The 17,413-nt window shown below is 46.6% G+C and overlaps 1 protein-coding gene across 1 annotated transcript in view; it reads left to right on the top strand.

Annotated features, from left to right (window-relative positions):
* The window catches only part of plcb3 (phospholipase C, beta 3 (phosphatidylinositol-specific)), a 47,730-nt gene extending 31,228 nt beyond the window's left edge, over positions 1-16,502 (top strand). The window contains exons 8-34 of the mRNA XM_037111069.1: positions 593-693; positions 800-966; positions 1,689-1,835; positions 1,919-2,076; positions 3,049-3,131; positions 3,278-3,362; positions 7,562-7,709; positions 7,835-7,936; positions 8,025-8,098; positions 8,226-8,322; positions 8,598-8,682; positions 9,047-9,171; positions 9,501-9,655; positions 9,736-9,897; positions 9,985-10,084; positions 10,181-10,285; positions 10,974-11,068; positions 11,139-11,283; positions 12,022-12,063; positions 12,215-12,324; positions 12,430-12,539; positions 12,704-12,863; positions 13,108-13,184; positions 13,352-13,441; positions 13,549-13,606; positions 13,828-13,914; positions 14,133-16,502. Of these exons, the coding sequence (XP_036966964.1) occupies positions 593-693; positions 800-966; positions 1,689-1,835; positions 1,919-2,076; positions 3,049-3,131; positions 3,278-3,362; positions 7,562-7,709; positions 7,835-7,936; positions 8,025-8,098; positions 8,226-8,322; positions 8,598-8,682; positions 9,047-9,171; positions 9,501-9,655; positions 9,736-9,897; positions 9,985-10,084; positions 10,181-10,285; positions 10,974-11,068; positions 11,139-11,283; positions 12,022-12,063; positions 12,215-12,324; positions 12,430-12,539; positions 12,704-12,863; positions 13,108-13,184; positions 13,352-13,441; positions 13,549-13,606; positions 13,828-13,914; positions 14,133-14,447 (3,183 nt within the window). The 3' untranslated portion in view covers positions 14,448-16,502. The remainder of the gene's footprint in view (positions 1-592; positions 694-799; positions 967-1,688; positions 1,836-1,918; positions 2,077-3,048; positions 3,132-3,277; positions 3,363-7,561; positions 7,710-7,834; positions 7,937-8,024; positions 8,099-8,225; positions 8,323-8,597; positions 8,683-9,046; positions 9,172-9,500; positions 9,656-9,735; positions 9,898-9,984; positions 10,085-10,180; positions 10,286-10,973; positions 11,069-11,138; positions 11,284-12,021; positions 12,064-12,214; positions 12,325-12,429; positions 12,540-12,703; positions 12,864-13,107; positions 13,185-13,351; positions 13,442-13,548; positions 13,607-13,827; positions 13,915-14,132) is intronic.
* Positions 16,503-17,413: the final 911 nt, after the last annotated feature.

Raw genomic sequence — 17,413 nt, forward strand, 5'->3', positions numbered from 1 at the left:
CAGGCTGTAATGGATAATTAATAATTAGCTTGTGTGTTGAACATAATGGATTCTAGTTCTGCTACTCTAACTTTGTAGCAATTATTATAAATTATAATTGTGCCTCTCTCAGTAAATGTCGGTTTAATATTGCCCAAATTAAAACTCTTGACAGGCAGAATAGTTTGAATATTTTCCTTCATGCAGGATTGTTCTGGATGAATCTTGACAGTTTGTAGAGTCGGTGCTTCGCTCTTTGTCTCAGACCTTCAGATCCGTCATGTGACCCATCGTGCTGTCAACATGTTTGCTCTCATGTGTATGTGATTGTGTTCTGGGAGGTAAAACAAGGTTTCCTGTGTGTTATTAGTCAGTGCAATCTTTGGTAAAAATCAGTTTGGAGTCACAAGATGTTTCTCTTTGAAACCAGATGCACAACTGCACCGTCAGCACTTCTGTTTATCTGGCTGTGCTCTGGCGCCGCCTGCTGGTCAGGAAGAAGAACTGAGGAAACAAAATCATCATGTTTATTCTCCGGTGAAGAAAAACAACCAGGCCTCTTTCTCCTCCTCTTCACAAAAGAACTGATCAGAAACCCTCTTTTCTCTTCCAGTTAGAGGGAATCAAGCCGGATGACTTCACGTGGGAAGCCTTCCAGAGGTTTCTCAACAGCCTCTGTCTCCGGCCCGAGATCCAGAGCATCCTGGAGCAAAGGTGAGAGACGCTTCTACCGGCACATACTGGGATCCTCCATGACCTGAAGGAACTGTCTGTACCTCTGAATACATTCAGTCATGTGGGTGCTTCTCCTCTGCTGCAGTGGCTCTAAAGGGAAGCCGTTCATCTCTCTGGACCTGTTCATGGACTTCATCAACCGCAGGCAGCGAGACTCCCGACTGAACGAGGTTCTGTACCCGCCGCTGAAGAGAGAGCAGGTCCGACAGATCATGGAGAGATACGAGACCAACACCAGCCAGCTGGAGAGAGGTAACATGTCCTCCTCCTGTGATCTTTAACAGAACAGTGAATATAAATCAGCCCGATTGTTTTGGATCTTTGATGTGTTCCCAGATGATCCAGTGAGCTGATGTTGTTCAGCCTCTGAATCTGATAACCGCATTAGAAATGAATAATATCATTTTGCTGGACAACAGCGTTTCAGAGTAGATGCCACTAGAGAAGGTTCACCAGCTGCAGCCGGACACGCTGATGCACGTTTAACAGGAACAAATGATTTGTTTGATTTGTGTTTCAGCAGTGAGGTGGTCGTCCTCTTCTTAAAGCCCGACTGAGCCCGTGTCCAGGTTCCTCCCCTTTGTGTAATATCTAGAACTTTTTCAAAATGGATGTAATGTCCTGGACATGTTCTGCTTTGGTCATCGGTGGATAAACTGTACAAACCTGCGGGAAGGAAAACAGAGCGCTGGCCTCCCTGAGCCGCTCTGCTACGACACTGTTAAGCCAAAATGTGTAAGATGATCCGAGGTCCAGCCCACACTGAGCCCCCCTCCCTCCCGTCTGGCCCAGAACACAAGCCTTTTGCTCTTTTGGGTCGGCTCCCTGCTAAAGCACATGACGCATGTTTAGTCCAGCATCTGCCAGTCCTTGCCCTTTGAACGAAGTCAGTTATTCTGTTTGCCATGAGCAGACGGATGCAGGTCCATCCAGAGCCAGTAAACAGAACCCGTCCTCCTCTTTCTCTCCTCCAGACCAGATCAGTCTGCAGGCTTTCGCTCGGTACCTGGGGGGCGAGGAGAACAGCATCGTACCTCCAGAGAGGCTGGACGTCATCGACGACATGACCCAGCCGCTGTCTCACTACTTCATCAACTCCTCACACAACACATACCTCACAGGTAAACATGCACATGCAGAGACACCACGTCCAGCTTTGTGCTTCATGGTTCTGATCCAGAACCTTCTGTCTGTCTGTCTCCAGTGGGTCAGCTGACCGGTCTGTCGTCAGTAGAGATGTACAGGCAGGTGCTGCTGACTGGCTGTCGCTGCGTAGAGCTGGACTGCTGGAAGGGCCGGCCGCAGGACGAGGAGCCCTACATCACCCACGGCTTCACCATGACCACCGAGATCCCCTTCAAGGTGGCTGCCAGCGCTGTTTAGCAGACACGTGTTAGTTTGTGGTGCATTCAGGTGCCCTCACAGTTTCTGTTGAGCCTAATCGCAGCACCTCGGTTGTTCTTGTTCCTTGAAATGTCTGTGAAACTAGCGGTTCTGTCCCGGCCTGCAGCAGGCAGAGGTCCATGTGTCCACATCACACAGTCTCACGAGGTCCAGCTTCAGACTAGATGACAGAATCACTGAAAATTGACACTTATCAAGTAAATATTCAGGCGCCTGGCAAAAAACTCATTATGGTTCTTTATTTCCTATCAAACAAGTGTTTGGATAGAAAAAAGGCCTGAACACACAAAACTACATAAACCTGCAGAATGTGCACGTTTAGGGCTTTAAACACTGATATAAACTGAGCATCGCTGTGTTATAAATCACACGGGCGACATGACGCATCATGATTGTCGGCTCTCGGGCGACGCACAAGATCGAGCCGTCAAACAAACAGCTGCTGCATCAGATCTCCAGTTCAGAGGGAGAATAGCATCTGTCAATGATCTGAAAGAGTCTTCTGTCAGGGAAAAGCTGGAAAACACAATCACAGATTTATGTTTTAATCATGAATACTGTGTTTTGGAGTGAATGTGTGTTAGTGAAGTGGATTTACTGGAGAAGACAGTTTGTCTGGAGTCTGATGCTGCTGCAGCACCACAAGCTTTTCTAATGATGTATGGTGACTATACACTGAACTTGAGGTTATGAGTCTTCGTGAGTCTTTGCACCTCTTACCTTTAACCTGTCTGTGTGTTTTTCTACCGGCAAATTCTTTAGAAGATAAAAATAACATTTTAACATTTTCAGCAAAATATCTGCTTCATAAAGAAGTTTGTCTGTTTTCACACGTTGCCAGCTGAGTGTGTGGTTAAAAACTCTCTGAGGAGATGTTTGTTTCACCGGTGCTGACAGACTTTAACGTCCTCGTGCTCTCTCGGGCTGTAGGAGGTGATCGAGGCGATCGCAGAGAGCGCCTTCAAGACCTCGCCGTACCCGCTCATCCTGTCCTTTGAAAACCACGTGGACTCGTAAGTCTTTATTTTGTATTTATTTCACAGTTTGCAGATCAGCTTGAGGTGTTTATAAGTAATGCAGATGAAGTGTTGTCTCTGTAAGGTGTTGTTAACATGTGAGTGAGGATCTGTCACTTGACGAGCGTCTCCTCTCCCGTCAGAGCCAAGCAGCAGGCCAAAATGGCCGAATACTGCAGAACCATCTTTGGAGACGCGCTGCTCATTGACCCGCTGGAGAAATACCCGGTGAGACTGATCTGCAGTCAGATCTGACTGTGCATCATTACACCTGCACACCACTTGATCTTCTCACGTGTAACTCTCACTGCTGTTCCTCAAGGAAAAGTGCAAAACATGTGCATGGTTCTGGTTCTGGATCTACCCAAGCCAGGGGTCCTGGTACCAGACTGGATTATTTTATATATCTGTAAGCACCAGCTAGAACCTGCAACCGTTTCGTTATGTGTGCAGTTCAAATACACAGAGACTTTAATTCCTGACTGCAGTAATATGAGAGAGAAACCAACTTTTACTCGTTACAGTCGATCACGCGATCGATCACGCGATCGATCACGCGATCGATCACACGATCGATCACACCCTGCTGATTTATAAGACTGCACAGTTGGTGTTGCTTTATTCTCACAAGTAATTATGATAAATGATTTATAATATTTAATTTAACAGTCACTTTGTTCACAGCGAGAACTGGAATTTGAATCTGTTTCTGATCAATGAATATGATCAGTTTGATCTAAATCAGGGAGTTAAATTGATGATTTGTGTTTCAGTAAGTGAGTTCAGACACTCGTCGTGTTTGAAGATCGATTGATTGATTGATGACAGATGGCGTGATGTTATTGGTGGAAATTGTTTGGTTCTGAGTGAAGAAGACCTGGCTGGGTTTTGACTGATGGAATTGATTTATTTTGCATGTGTTTATTTCGTTATGTTGTTTTAATTGTTGAGTGATTAGTTTTATTTATTGATTAATGCTTTTGTTGTGTTCTTTGTAATTTCTCTTCTGAATGATGCCAGAAATTTAATTTTTGTCATTTTTTTATTGATTAATCATTAATCTTATTAATCTTATAACAATACTGTAAATTTGATCTTTCCAATTTACCTAATTAGAATAATTGTACATATTTTTTGTGGGGGGAAACCAGAGCACCTGGAGGAAACCCGCAGACACGAGGAGACCCGGCTGATCCACACAGACGAGTCTGGCCCGGACCAGAACCGGGCCGCGTGGCACCAGTGCCAGCCACTAGTGAACTTTTTTAAGATATTTGGGTGGGACAAACCAGAGCACCTGGAGAAAACCCACATACACGAGGAGAACACGCAGACTCCTCTGGACCAGAACCTGGCAGCAGTGCCGGACCAAATGGTGTTTCTGAAAAGGGACAAAAAGAATTAATAGAATTAATGTGTGAACTTCTGGCCCACATCCTGTGTGGAGTGATGGCACTTGGGCGGTCCACTCCACTTCATCGGGTCTAAGCCATGACAGCCAAGAGCAAACCGATCTGGTGGGCTGGTTCTGGCCCAGACTTGCACCAGTTCTGCTTTATTCTGTGGCTATGGTGTGGCCTGCTTGTGGCTCAGATCTGGCAAACCAAAGTGGACTCGCTCCACGCGGGATGTGGGCCGGATGAACATGTTTGGTGCGGGCCAGATCTGGGCCCAAGGACTTTGCCAGCTGGTACAGGTCTAGAACCAGAACCTGGCTGGACATGGTGTCCTGTGCGGTTAGATGTAATTGAAAGCCGTCTTCTTGGCTAACTGGATGGGTGGAAGGCAGGGTGACGTGGACACATTGTTCTGGATGACCCGGTTGTTGTCCTGCAGGATGATCCTGTTGGTCTCTGGAGGGCGTTTGGACTTCAGCTGGTTCCGTCGCAGCAGTTTGGCGTCCTGAGGTTGAGTCATGAAATCTCTGGGCTGTCGTGTTCTGGTAGATGCAAAAGCAGAACCAGAAGTGGGCGGGCAGGGAGTGGGTCGCTCAGGGACGCCGTCGGTGTCCGGCTGGACGTCCTGGCGCCGTTTCCTCCGCAGCGTCTCTTCAGCCTGGTGAAGTTGTTGCCGAGCCTGCTGCTGGAGTCGTTTCTCCTTCAGGACGACCGCTGCTTCCTTCTTCACCTCGAAGTCCAGTTCCTCTTCCCTCAGCTGTTGCCGGAGGAGTCGCCTCTCAGCTGCCGCGGACAAATTGAAGTCCTGCCGTCTGATGTTGTGTTCTCGGATCTTCTGAGCTTTCAGTTTGTCCTCCTCCGCTGTCACCCTGTCAGCCTCCATCTGCACCTGGAGCTCCTCCACCCCCATCCGATGCTCTGCCTGTTTTTGCTCCTCTTTCTGGCGCATACAGCAGTTGTAGTTAGTGAGAGCGTGAAGCCTGGCAGCCTTCTCCTCCTCGTCCTTCTTCTTCTGCTGCTCTTGGTATTCAGCCTCTCTCTGAGCGACAGCCCTGAGATACACCTGTTCCTCCTTCAGAGCCGTGGCCGAGGCTCGCTCCTCCTTAGATCTGGCCAGTTGTTCTGAAACGACCTGTATGGGAATCTGGCGCTCTCTGAACTGCTCTGACTGCTGACGCTTGACTTGCAGAGCCCTTTCTGTGTGTTGAAGTTGTTCGAGTTTGGCTTTCTCCTCCTCCAGCTTCAGTGTTTCCATGTGCATCTCTCTGTTGCGCCTCCTCAAGCGGATTTCCTCCAGTTGAGACTTGAGTTGTCTTTTCTTTGACTCAACTTCCTCCTTAACTGCCTGATGTCGAAGCTCCTCTTCCTGTAGAATAACTTCTTGGCATATTTCTGCGTCCTTCAGCTTCTCCAGCCTCTCTCTCTGTCTCAGCAGCTCCTTTTCCTTCACTTGCTCTGCCCAGCCTTCTGCTTCAGAGAGTTTTAGAAGCTTTCTCTGAGAGACCTGGTCCTGATTCTGCCTCAGGTATTCTTCCTGTTGAGACCGCATCATCTCGTCATACCTTTTGTCTGTTTCTTTAGCCGCTTGTCGTCGTCCTTTTCTGAACTCGGTCAGTTTGTGATTCTCCAGCTCTATCTGTATTCGACGGAGTCTCACGTTGTGTTTCCTCACACTCTCGTCCAGCAGTAACCGCTGGACGTCATCCTCCATCACTGGTTGCGGTCGATCCGGTCTCTTCGGACCCGGCTCCGACTTCTTCCTCCAGACTTGAGGTGGTTTGTCCTCTGCTCCAGGTTTAAGAAGCTGAGGATGGATTTGTACTCCTTCCTGCGTTTTATTCATTTCTAGCTGTGGTCTGGTACTAATTACTACTAACTGCAGTCCTCAGTGTAATCCTCTATAGATCTGGTCTAGCTGCCGCTGTCTCGTCTCTAACCTCTCTCAGTATGTGTCTGATGTCTGTTGTGTGTAACGAGCCTCTGTAGTGTTTATGAGTTCCGGAACCCGATGACATCATCGCTGACTTTGATGTTGGTGCTTTGATATTTGTTCTGTTTTGCTGATTGCATCATCACATTTTTCTGCCTTTGATGTTGTTGTTTTTTAAACTGTCAGACCAATTTTTTTTCATCTTTTGTTGTTTTTTAAACGGAACATTTAAAAATGTGATGAAACTGAAAATTAAAAAAAATTTGGACAACTTAACTTAAACACCAAAACATCGGGGCTTCATGGCTTCAGAGTTACTTTATCAGGAATTATTAAGAATTAGAAATGGTTATCAGTTATAAATTATATTATATTATATCATTTCATTTGGCAAAAGAGTCTACAACAGAATAAAACATCTTTCAGGGACCACCGCGTGACCGCACTGATAACAACACCATAGACTGTTCCATGTGTGTAATACTGCTCCAGATGTCAGGGACAAAATAAGTGCAGCCACAGTGAAAAGTGGCTGCAGTGTTACATCCTTAATGAGGAAAACTATGAATTAGCCCTCGTTACCTGCTGCAGTGATCCTCCAGCAGTAGCAACAAAAGGAAGTGTGTCCTCTGTTTACACAGGAGACAAGAAGACATTTTGACATATAGTAAACAGAAACATGCTGGATGAGAAGAGGGGAACACGGATCACATGACGTGTGCACGATGAGGCAGAATATGACTTCTTGTCTACGACACAGGTTGAAGTGAAGACATCGGGAGCTTACAGTCGGTTTATGGTCAGAATTTGAATCTCTGGTTCTGATCATATTAATGTCTCCATGAAATATGACCAGTTTGATCCAAATCACAGTTGTGTTTTAGTAAATGAATCAGTGAAACATTTTGCTCTAGTTGTGTTTTGTGTGCTGACAGCTGATTATTTAATAAATACAGTTTGACTCAACATGCGACCCTTTAGATAGAGCTATACTGAATTAAATGAAGATTGTACATGTATTAAAACCCTTAAGCGTCACTGTTGTAGACTCTTGCTGTATTCCCCTGTGTGTTCCTCATCATGTCCTTCCTGTGTTGTAGCTGGAGCCCGGGCAGCCGCTGCCCTCACCGCAGGAGATGATGGGGAAGATTCTCATCAAGAACAAGAAGAAGCACCACCACCACCGACCCTCCAGCGGAGGCAGCATACGGCGCCGAGACCAGGAGGAGCAGTCGTCACCCAACAACGGTGAGCGCAGACAAACACCAGCGTACACTAGCTCCAGTTGTAGTCGGGGTGATGGAGAACCTCTGCTGCTCATATCTGTGTAAAAACAAGATGTTTAAGCTGACCAGCGGCTGCTTTCTGTGCAGACTGTCCTCTGAATGACAGTTATGGGAGTCAGCTCCTGTCAAACGGGGAGGAGAAGCTGGCTGAGAGGATGGGCAAAGACCTGGAGCCTCGCAAATCCATAGGTGGGCTGAAGCAGAATGAGGTTCTGATTGGAAGGGAGTCAACACAGTGGACATGTTGGCACTGACAGATTTGAATTCATCCTTCTAGGAGGTGAAGGAGAGAGCGACGAGGACGAGGAGGACGAGACGGTGACGGAGCTGAAAAAACCGAACTCTGACGAGGTAAGAGCCACGGAGCCTGGACTGATGTGGTGTCTGACCTGCTGGTGATGAGCTGATCGATCGATCGATCGATTGATTGATTGATTGATTGATTGATTGATTGATGGGTGGTATCTGCCTCCCTCAGGGTACAGCCAGCAGTGAAGTAAACGCTACAGAGGAGATGTCGACGCTCGTCAACTACATCGAACCCGTCAAGTTCAAGAGTTTCGAGGTGGCGAACAGTAAGTGTGATAAAGAGAGAGAGAGTGTGTGTGTGTGTGTGTGTGTGTGTGTGTGTGTGTGTGTGTGTGTGTGAGGGGGGAGGACACGCCTCGTTAGCCCTGAGCACCTCTCCCATGTAGCTCGTGAGGCAGTTAGGCCGGCTGTGTGGTCTCGTTTGTGGTTAATGATCAGTCACTCGTAGACTTGGATCTTAATTGATTCCTGCAGCCGTGAAGGTTCCAGCTCTCTGTCTCATTCTGCTCTGAGTTTCTCTCTCTGTCTCTCCGTCCACCAGAGAGGAGGAAGTTCTTTGAGATGTCATCGTTCGTGGAAACGAAGGGGATGGACACCCTGAAGAGCTCCCCCGTCGAGTTCGTCGAGTATCCCTCCATCACTTAAAGACTTGAGCCTCTTTTTGAGAAATACAGCTCATGTGCACAAAGCCTCTTACAGACTAAGAATAAGAGTACACCTCTGTTAAAGGAAAATAGTTTGTCAGGTAACGTACGAGTCTGAACAGCGCTGGCTTGTTCTGTGCTTCATCTGTTGCTTTAGATAAACTTAGAACAATGTGAATTTCTTTCTTTTCTATGTGTAGTCTGTTGGTAATGTAAGAGTTGACTTCCAGTCTACAGTTAAAGGAATGTTACAAGTACATTTGCTGTTTATGTCATGCCGATGTTCCAGTGTGAATAACAAAGAACCGGTGAAAGTCTTGTTTGGATCTTAACAGAACTCCTCCAGGTACAATAAGAACCAGCTGAGCCGGATCTACCCCAAAGGGACGAGGGTGGACAGCTCCAACTACATGCCTCAGCTCTTCTGGAATGTGGGCTGCCAGATGGTGGCGCTGAACTTCCAGACCCTCGGTATGTCCTGCTGCTGCGCTCCTCCTGACAGGGATAAAAACTACACCCGCAGAGTACAGAGCGTCCTGAAGGAGCACAGATCTCACACAGATACCAGGAGGAACTGCAGCGTTTAGAGCAACTCCAGCCAGTTTTCAGATTCAGTTTCAAGTGATAAAAAAAGGTCTTTAAGGTCTTTGTGCAGCTGGCAGATAGTGTAGTGTTGTTGGTTTAAAGAGTCTCCTCAGCTTTATGAATAATTCAAGAGGTCAAGTTAAAGCATCTCAGCCTTTATCCCTCTACATCCCTCCCTTCTTATTCATTCCTCCCCCCTCCTCTCTCTCCACCAGACCTCCCCATGCAGCTCAACATGGGCGTGTTCGAGTACAACGGTGGCAGCGGCTACCTGCTGAAACCAGAGTTCATGAGGAGGACGGACAAACACTTTGACCCGTTCACAGAAAACATCGTCGATGGAATAGTCGCCAACACTGTCAAAATTAAGGTGTGGATGAACTCATCCAGACGTCACATTGGTTTGTACGAGTTCTTATAATAAACGTGTTTGATTTAAACGTCCACCAGGTGATGTCAGGCCAGTTCCTGTCAGATAAAAAGGTGGGCGTCTACGTGGAGGTGGACATGTTTGGACTTCCTGCCGATACAAAGAGGAAGTACAGAACCAAAACATCTGCTGGCAACTCTTTGGACCCGGTGTGGGATGATGAAATGTTTGTGTTCAATAAGGTAGCTCATGCACACAAACCACAGTTTGTCTTTGGATATTTTCCTCAGCTCTTACACTCTCTCATGGTGTCACACGTCTCTCTGCAGGTGGTCCTCCCGACGCTCGCCTCTCTCAGGATAGCCGTGTTTGAAGAGAACGGCAAGTTTATTGGACACCGGATCCTCCCCGTGTCCGCCATCAGACCCGGTCGGTACTCACACATTTAACCTGAGTCCTCACTGACGTCCCAGCACCAGTGGACAGCGGTCATTCATTCCTTTCTTGACTTGTTCGACCATCTAGGCTTCCACTACATCAACCTGAAGAACGAGCTGAACCAGCCCCTCCTCCTGCCGTCGCTGCTGGTTTACACTGAGGCTCAGGACTACATCCCCAACGAGCACCAGGGTAGGAACACCACGTCTGATTCAAACCATCAGCTCAGACTTTCAGCCAACAATCTTCTCTGCTTGTCTGTTACGAGTGTTCACTCTGTCTAAATGACAACACGTTGATTTAACAGAAATGGACTTCTTGTGAAATGCACTCACTCACTTTCTGTCCAAGAGTTGGATGAGAAGCCACAGTTAGCAGCCTCTTAGCTTAGCTTTGCATAAAGACTTGAAATGGAGAAAACAGATGTTGTTGTCTAAAGGTAACAACATCTGTATGAAGTTAGAAATGTAAAAACAAGTCTCGCTGGTATCGATCAGCCAAGAAATGCTTCGTTCCATCACCTTCAGTTAAACCATCACATTCCTGTCTTCTCTTTGTGTTTTCAGTCGGATTAAACAAAGGTAAACATGATAAGCTAGCTGCTGGGGCTAGCATCGACCTCCCCCTCTACATCTCAGCAAGACAGCACATATGTGTCCTTTTTCCTTAAAGACAAATTTAGACTTGACAGCAAAATCATCAGATTTTAAGCTGTTAAACCCAAAACCAGTTTTCATCTGAAGGCTGTGGTTATGTGACACAGCTTTGAGAGAACTGAAATCACTTTGTGATACAGATTAGACTTCAGCAGTTTGAGACTTTGTGGATGTTCATGGGTCTTATTCTGACTCGGCCCTATTTGCTTTGTGTGTGTTCTCAGAGTATGCAGAAGCTCTGACCAACCCCATTAAGCACATCAGTGAATTGCACAAGAGGGAGACACAGCTGGCTGTTTTGATAGAGGACAACAATGAGGTAAGACTGATGTGTAAGATGTGTGGTGGCCTGCAGACCCTCCGTCACTCACATCCATCCTTTTCTCCAGCATGTCCCCAACCAACCCAAAGAGGGAGAGCCCAGGAGAAAGAGTGATGTCATTCCAGGAGGTCAAGTCCCCTCCCCCTTCCACCCCTTCCACCCCCTCCCCCCACCGGAACCCTCACCTGACATCATCAGATTACCTGCACCAGGTAATCCCCCCCCCGGACACTGTCAGAGTTCGGACTGAGGTGTAATCCATTATAACACTATCTGCCATCTACTGCGCTGACCCTGTTTTGGGTAGTGTGTTACCAGTTTGTTGTGCTAATGTTAGCTAACATAACGTGTCTTCTCTGTAAACATATCCACTGTAGTCTTTTCATTTTAATTATACATTTCAGTCTTCAACTGAAGCATTTTGTTTTATTGTCCAAATCTCTGAAAACATGAACTCTTCTTCTGTTAGAACTTAAAGCTGCACTGTGTTTAGATATGGCTTGCTGTCTTGTTCATATGTGAACAGAAAGGGGGCTAACTGTAGCTGTTGTTAGCTAGTTAGCTCTGTTAGCCTAGCATGTAGTGGTAGAGGCTGGGGGCTCAGAGCACCGTCAGCTGAGATATCTCACAACACAATACACAGATGTCATGACGTCAGAGAACTATTTTTTAACCAATGTGCTGAAGTTAAAGTCTTACACACGGCACCTTTTAAAGTTTTTTTTAAACTCTCTTCTTTTTACAATAATACGTTTGATTATCTGAAAAACATAAAACTTTTCACTTCAAGAATAACTTTTGTCTAACCAAAGCCATGCACACTGTTTAATCATGTGTGGTTCACTTTCCCATGTGTCCATTTCACACATCTCACTGTGTGTGTGTGTGTGTGTGTGTGTGTGTGTGTGTGTGTGTGTGTGTGTGTGTGTGTGTGTGTGTGTGTTGTGTAGCTCCAAGTCAGAAAGAAGACCTCATAGCCACTGTCCTGGCAGGTAAGGTCATCCAGCACATCCATCGCCACACAGAAATACATGAAATCATGTTTTTGTCCCGCAGAGCTGCATGTAGGATATATACAGTGAGTTAATGAAGGTTAGGAGTGGTTTGTTAACAATGGTCACTGTCCCTGATTCTGTCTGTCAGAGATCAATGCCGACTCCATAGAGAAGCTGAAGCAGCAGAAGAACTATTTGAAGCTGCAGAAGAAACACAGCAAAGAACTGAAAGAGCTGCGTAAGAAGCACCTGAAGAAGGTAACGACACAGACAGATCAGCTCCACTGAAACAACATGCATCAGCATCTGTCATTGTGTCCTGTGTGCTGCAGAACAAAAGAGCTCCTGATTCTGTGTTTGCAGGTGTGGAATCTGAGTAAAGAGCAGAAGAGTCGCAGCAGCCAGGTTCAGTCTGACAGCCAGAGGAGACGCAGTCAGATGGAGAAACACCTGAAACGCAGCATCAAGAAAAAGTAAGGCTGGATTTATAAAGACCAGACCAGATGATCTAAAGAAGGATCGTTAAGATAGAGCTGCAGCGAGGGTTCGATTCTGTTGATCTGTTAGTGATGTCTGTCTGTCTGTCTGTCTGTCTGTCTGTGTGTGTGTGTGTGTGTGTGTGTGTGTGTGTGTGCAGTGAGTCTCAGGAGCCGGTGCAGCATGAGCTCTCAGCGTTGGATCAGGAGATCGAGAAGCAGACGGTGCAGCTGAGGGAGTGGCAGCTGCAGGAGCTGCTGAAGCTCCGACAGCAGCTTCACCTGCTGGAGAGAGAGAAGCAACAAGCACACCTGCAGGAGGTACACACACACACACACACACACACACACACACACACACACACACACACACACACACGTGTCAGTTCACCCCTCCGCCCGATGTGTAAACACTCAAGGTGACACTCTGTCCCTGGTTTGAATTATTAAAGACACTCACTCACACAGAGTTCATCATCAGCTGACCTGTGAGACTCTCTGGCACGCGGGTACACCTGCACAGCGGTTCACTGACAGGTCGTCGTCTGCTGCCGTGTGTTTTCAGGCCTTCCAGAAGTTAAAGGAGACGGCGCATGAATGCCAAGCAGCTCAGCTGAAGAGGCTCAGGGAGACGTGTGAGAAGTGAGTGCAGCAGTTTCACCTTGTACATCTGAGGAGCCAGAGAAGTCAGACAGTGACTTCCTGCTCATAGTTATAACTAATGTGTTGATTGTAATGTAGTTTTTCCTAGAAGTCACAACCATGTGAACTGTCTCTGATGTAATGTTGGTTTGTGTTTGTGTTTGCAGGGAGAAGAAGGAGCTCCAGAAGATCCTGGACAGGAAGCGACAAAACAGCATCAGCGAAGCCAAGAGCCGCGACAAAGACAAGGCTGAAGTGTAGGCCAGCCGTCTGCAGTCGGACATGTTTGTTGGATGATTTGTTATTTTGATTCACACTCCTCTCCTCTCTCGTTCTCTTCATCTCTCTCTCTCTCTCTCTGCAGGGAGCTGAATGAGATCAACAGGAAACACATTCAAGACTCTGTCGCCTTAATCCGCGGGGTGAGTACCGCCGCTCTACCTCCAGCTCCTCGACAATCACCTGCTTTACTAAGACTTCCAGTGTGTCATCAGCTTCACTCCTCTCACACGTTACCTTCTTTTCTCTTCTTCTCTTCACTGCCTGTTTTCTCCTGAAATCTTCGACTCCCTTGCTTCTGATCTCACATGTATTTTTTATTCCCTGAATTAAATTAAATGTTTTTTTGCTCCTCTTGCCTCAGCTGGAGGAGGCTCAGACCAGGAGGCAGGAGAAGCTGATGCTGAGGCAGCGGGAGGTGCTGCAGCACATCGACGAGGAACTGCCAGTGGTGAGCAAAAACACTCTGACTGACTCATCTAGTACAGCCCGGTTACATTTAATATCACAGAGGAATCAAAAATGATCTGAGAAATTCTGTAGTACTTGACATTTGTGACGCGATGCCTCGCCAGAAGAAAACCTAGCTGTGGAAGCTAACAGGTTTAGCTTAGCAGATAACCAAAGTGCTGTACATGTGTTGATACCTTGCTGGTGTTTGTGGTCCAGCTCCAGTCTCAGTTGGAGAGGGAACTGGAGGAGGAGTACCAGCGACTCCCGGAGGAAATCTGCCAGCACCTCCAGCTGGAGCTCCAGAACAAAGGCCTCCGAAAGGACGCCCTGTTCTCGTCCCTGTCCAACAACAGCAGCCCGACCCCCAGCTCCGGGTCGGGCCCGCCCTCCAACTGCTCCACGCCGTCGTACCCGTCGACGCCCGATCGCAGCACCTGGAACAGGAGCATGGACAATAGCACTGTCTCATTGGCCGATTCCACTTCCTCGTCCACTCCCGTCCTGTCGGAGGCAGAGATGTCGTTCAGTTAAAATAATTGTAAAAAGGAGAATGCATTCATTCATCTGGGGTCTATAATGATGATAATGTGGGATAGTACTGATATTAATTATTAACTAATTTTATTCCTGTTTTTTATTACAGACTGTTTTTGTTCTTGTCTACAGAGCTATATTATTTTTTATTTGGCTGTTTTTGTCAGATGACACATCAGTTTGTTGGAAGATTTAGTACAAATCGTAACCAAACTTTTTTTTTTTTTTTTACACGTTCTGTCTGTTTGTGTTGCTTTTATGTTGTTTGTACTTTTTTCTTGGCATCATTCCCGTGTTTCTGTCTGCTCAGTGAGCTTCATGTTGACACTGCTAAATCTTTAACTTCTTTTTTTAACTTTCTGTGAGCTTTAAACTGCTGAGAGAGGAACAGAGTTATGAAAATTACCCTTGTAATTACATTAATGGTGGGAAAAAGTCATCCCCACCACAGACTTGGGACATTTTGTTTGTAGCAACGTGTGACAGAAGAGATGATTTTATAATCACCTCACAAGTTAAACAGTTCAAAACGGTGCGAGACATAAATGTCTAAAACCACAAATCTCTCCACTATCACACCAACAGATTTCAGATTGAACATCAAGACAGAATATAAAGTAAAAGAGGGCTGAATTTTTATCTAAATCTTATTTTAAAGACATGAAAATAAGTTTAGAAGCTGATGTTCAGCTGTAATGGCAGCAGCTGACCAGCAGGAGGCGCTGCAGCCTCAGCTCTGTCTGTGTGTGTGTGTGTTTTAAATTGGTGGTCTGAGCTTCCTGCTTATCCTGTTATACTGTACACACACACACACACACACACACACACACACACCTGTGTCAGGAGGATTTGCAGCGTCATTGGTGGGAATAAAGTCTGCGGCCTTTAACCTCCAATCAGAATCCAGACAAGGTCGCATGGTGGGCGGCCAGCAGACACCCATCTGGACCCAAATGAGTGTGTGTGTGTGTGTGTGTGTGTGTGTGTGTCTGAAGGTGAAGAACGGAGTGTGTCAGTGATGTAAGAGTCACTTTCTCACACACACACACACACACACACACACACACAGCTTATTGGTTCAGAGGCCGAAAATCTGGAAAATCCTCATCCCATCCAATCTACCTTCTGTTTGAAACACACACACACACACACACACACACACACACACACACACACACACACTTTATGGAAGAACTTCAATAATTTTATATTGCAGATTACTAACCTCTGTGTGTGTGTTAATCTCTTGATGAGACATCTGCTGGTCGGGGCAGAAACACTTCCTGGTGGATGGAAGTGTGTGTTGGTGTGTGTCAGTGTGTGTCAGTGTGTGTTGCTGCAGTGAGTTTGCCACTCTCTCCGCCTGCAGAGTGACATCACAGCGTGCTGATAACAACACACACAGTCTGCGACACTTTAATGGACTAAATGTGTAACTGTGTGTGTAGAGAACCTGAGGGCATTCCTTCACCTTCCCACTGAAACACTGCAGTCTGCTCAGTTATTTGTGTTCAGGTGATCTGACAGCTCAGAAAGTTTCCACTCAGGCAGAAACCTCCTCTTTGTGTCTGCAGACGTGAGTTTTGTGAGTGTTTCCTGGCTGCCAGTGAACCTGCAGCAGGAGCAGCTGATGGATCTCTAACTTTCAAACCTCCCTCAGTGTCTCCAGCTGAATGCTGAGTGAACTAAACGGTACTCTGAGCTGACTGCAGCTGTTCGTCTGTGTCGGAGCGTCTGGCTTCATGTTTCCATCCTTCACAGGAGACGCTTCCTTTTCTTTTTTACTGCAGCATGTTGATGTTTTCCCTCCCGTCTCGTCGGCTCTGATGGCACTCTGTGTTTTCTGTATTCTGTGTACATGTTTAGTTTTATGTGAATTTTACTACTGACCACAAGTGCTGAAGAGGGACGGAGGTGCGGCGAGGCTGAGAGGAGAGAGGAGGTGTCGTCCTCTCCCACCTCCGTCCCTCAGTGAGTGCTGGCTGCCTGTCTGTCTGATTATCCCCCCACACACTCTGTAAACTCTCATCTATTTAAATGGAATTTTAACAACGTTTTCTTTTGTGGTTATTTAAGTTTTTAGGGATTCAAGAAACTGCCTTTTATCAAGTAATCCAAATGATTAGCAGGACGTAAGGCAGGCCGATCAGTCCACAGAATACATGTTGCCACTGTGGAACTTTACTTTTCATAGACGAGGTTTACGTTCAGAAATCACTTGGTTAGAGTTCGGAAGAGATCTTGTTTTGACTCAGAATTTATGAAATGACATGTTGAACAATCTAGCTTGTTGCTGCAAACATTACCTGAAAATGTCCCCACACCTCATTTTAATTCTTGTTAGTTGCTGTAAACACATCTGGAAAATATCCCAACGTCTCATTTAAAACAAACTGCTTGAAATGATCCCAAACTGTTTATGAAATGGCTGTTTGAAACAGGAAGTGAGCAGCGAGAACACACCAGGTGTCAGCTCACACACTGTGATGTTAATGTGATTGTTATGTTCTGGAAATGTTGATGATACATATAAAACGTGCATGTTGTTTTGCACACAGTCAGTCTGAAGCGTTTGAGTGGAGCTCTGTCTCGTACTGCGGCAGGTTTCTTCAGAGACAGTAACTTGAGGCCAGTCACAGTTAGAAAGTCGTTGCTGTAACTTGCAGGTCGTCAGTAGGACAGCGACACCGACACACACCTGCTGGGTCGACACACACCTCCTGACCTGTGGTGATTTCCAGCCCGTTCACCTCCGGCTGTCCCGCTCTGTGTGCTGCTGCACTACAGTATGAAATGGTTTTCATCAGCCATCTCACTGGACACTAATCTATGCAGTGAGTTCTGACTTCATACAGTGGAGACGGAGGTGAAACTCCCGCCAGGCTGCTCCAATCAAAAGCTTCATTTTCCCTGAAAGTCGACACGATCCTGACAGGCTGCCTGTTCAGAGTCAGTCCAGAGTC

This window comes from Acanthopagrus latus, chromosome 10, assembly GCF_904848185.1.
Source record: "Acanthopagrus latus isolate v.2019 chromosome 10, fAcaLat1.1, whole genome shotgun sequence".
Classification (NCBI taxonomy): Eukaryota; Metazoa; Chordata; class Actinopteri; order Spariformes; family Sparidae; genus Acanthopagrus; species Acanthopagrus latus.